Here is a 2,500-nt window from a genome sequence, read left to right on the forward strand (position 1 = left end):
CTTACGTTCTTATGTTCTTAAATGGACTAGGTCTAAGGCATAAAGTATAATATATATAGCAAAGAGTAGCGTTTTTTTTTCATTATTGTCTCCTTTTTTTTTTTCCTTGAACTGTCTCCTTTGCTGTAAAAAAGGAGGGGAGGCGATGGCTGAGTGGTTAGCGTGCCGGCGCCGTGACCAGGAGGATGCCGGCTCAAGTCCTGCCCGACGCCACATATGGGATTTTTGTCAACGCCGAGTGTCCCAAGACTACCCATAGGATGCCCTGAAGAACACCTGTCAACCCGGACTCTAGAATCTCTCTAAAAACTGGCTGAAAGATGAGCTCCGGGAGGCACAATGACCCAAGCAAGATGGCGCCACTATAAACACTTGCCCGCGCCATAACGTAAAGAACGAAAAAAAATACAGACGGAGAGAAGAAGGAAGAGGAGCGAAAGGAAGGAGAGAGAGAGAGTGCTATAGTCACCCAAAGTAATTCCTCTCTCACAAAGAAAACGAGGCGAGGGAAGCGACCATTTAATCTGACCTTTGGAATGTTGCTAATTAGTTTGCTCTCTCTCTCTCTCTCTCTCACGGGTCCAAATCTAATTATTGATTCTTTTTCTCTTAAACTGCAATGTATTTTTATGGAGGAGGAGGAGGAGGAGGAGGAGGAGGAGGAGAAGAATCCCTTTAATCACAGGTAACAATTTCAGTACAACAGGTGACTTTCTCTCTCTCTCTCTCTCTCTCTCTCTCTCTCTCTCTCTCTCTCTCTCTCTCTCTCTCTCTCTCTCTCTTCCTTACTTTCTTTCTTTATCCAATTTTGTCTTTCTCTCTCATTTCTCTTCTTCCTCTCTCTCTCTCTCTCTCTCTCTCTCTCTCTCTCTCTCTCTCTCTCTCTCTCTCTCTCTCTCTCTCTCTCTCTCTCTCTCTCTCTCTCTCTCTCTCTCTCTCTCTCTCTCTCTCTCTCTCTCTCTCTCTCTCTCTCTCTCTTACTGTCCCTCTTCTCTCCGCTGGGAACTGGAGGAAAGAATTACTAAGTTGGAGGGATTTTCAGAAGAGGGGAGGAAAGATGGGAGGAGAGATTTTGTGGAGGAAAGAGAAAAAGATAATATTTTTTCTCTTACGGTGGGAATATGTATGTATGTATGTATGTATGTATGTGTGTGTGTGTGTGTGTGTGTGTGTGTGTGTGTGTGTGTGTGTGTGTGTGTGTGTGTGTGTGTGTGTGTGTGTCTTTCATTTGTGTGTTGTTTTGGGCGGATTCTCTCTCTCTCTCTCTCTCTCTCTCTCTCTCTCTCTCTCTCTCTCTCTCTCTCTCTCTCTCTCTCTCTCTCTCTCTCTCTCTCTCTCTCTCTCTATCCGCTTATTCATATTTCTTTCTTCCTTCCTTTCTTTTTTAATCTTCTTTTCCTTCATTCTTTCTTTCTCTCCCTTTCTCTTTTTTTTCTTTCTTATTCTGTTATTTCTCAACTTAACCATCCCTTTTCACCTTCTCCTCTCTCCCATTTCTTCTCTTCCTTCCTTCTTTCCTTCGTTCTTTCTCTCTCTGATACTCTTTTCCTCTCTCTCTCTTTTCCTATACCTTTCTCTCCTCCATATCTTTCCCATCACCACCTTTCAACACCACCACCTACACCACCACCACCACCTCCTCCTCTCTATCCACAAGGTTTGATTTCAAGTACATTTCTTCGCAGTCAAGTCCACGTGCGCTAAGAAAACGCTATCACCAATCCGAGTCCAAATAGAGTATACACCAGACACTTACTTGCAATGATGAGCGTGGCGTTCCTGGAGGTGGCCGCGCCGTGGACATTAGCGGCCGTGCAGGTGTAGGTTCCGCTGTCCGTGTCCTTCTTCCCGGCTTTTGTGGAGAGGAAGAACAGCGAGCCGGAAGGGAAGAGCACGCGATGGGAGAGCGGGTCGTCTGCCGAGGTGGTGACTGTCTGCCCGTCCCTGGTGATGGAGAAATTACATGGTTAGTTAAAAATGACTAAATAATGGTGAATATGACTAAAGAATGGTGAAATGAATATGACAGATGATGATGATGAGGTGAATATGATGTTTGTAGAAAGGAAAGGATGGAGAGAGGAGGAAAAGGAAAGGAAGTAAGAGATGAGAGAGAGGGAAAGGAAAGGAAGGGAAGAGAAAAGAGAGAGAGAATGATAGGGAAGGAAAGAGAGAGAGAGGGAAGGAAAGAGGAGGAGGAGTAAAGGAAGAAAGAAGAGAGAAGGAAAGGGAAGGAAGGGACGAGAAGGGAGAGAGAGAAAAGAGAGAGAGAGAACGATAGGCAAGGAAAGAGAAAGAGGAGAAGAGAAAGAGAAGGAAAGAGGAGGAGAAGTAAAGGAAGAAGAGAAGAGAGAGAAGGAGAGGGAAGGAAGGGAAGATAACTGAGAAAAGAGAGAGAAGAATAGGGAAGGAAGGAAAGAGAAGGAGAAAAAGAGAAGAGAGATAAATAGAGAGAGGATGGGAGGAAGGAGCGGACTGCATGGGGAGAAAAGGAAGGAAG

At 45.0% G+C, this 2,500-nt stretch overlaps 1 protein-coding gene across 3 annotated transcripts in view; it reads right to left on the minus strand.

Annotated features, from left to right (window-relative positions):
- The window catches only part of LOC127006915 (roundabout homolog 2-like), a 117,419-nt gene that overhangs the window by 74,420 nt on the left and 40,499 nt on the right, over positions 1 to 2,500 (minus strand). For all 3 annotated transcript variants that reach the window (XM_050877259.1, XM_050877258.1, XM_050877260.1), the window contains exon 3: positions 1,757 to 1,944. In XM_050877259.1, the coding sequence (XP_050733216.1) occupies positions 1,757 to 1,944 (188 nt within the window). The remainder of the gene's footprint in view (positions 1 to 1,756; positions 1,945 to 2,500) is intronic.

This window comes from Eriocheir sinensis, chromosome 34, assembly GCF_024679095.1.
Source record: "Eriocheir sinensis breed Jianghai 21 chromosome 34, ASM2467909v1, whole genome shotgun sequence".
NCBI classification, from domain to species: Eukaryota; Metazoa; Arthropoda; class Malacostraca; order Decapoda; family Varunidae; genus Eriocheir; species Eriocheir sinensis.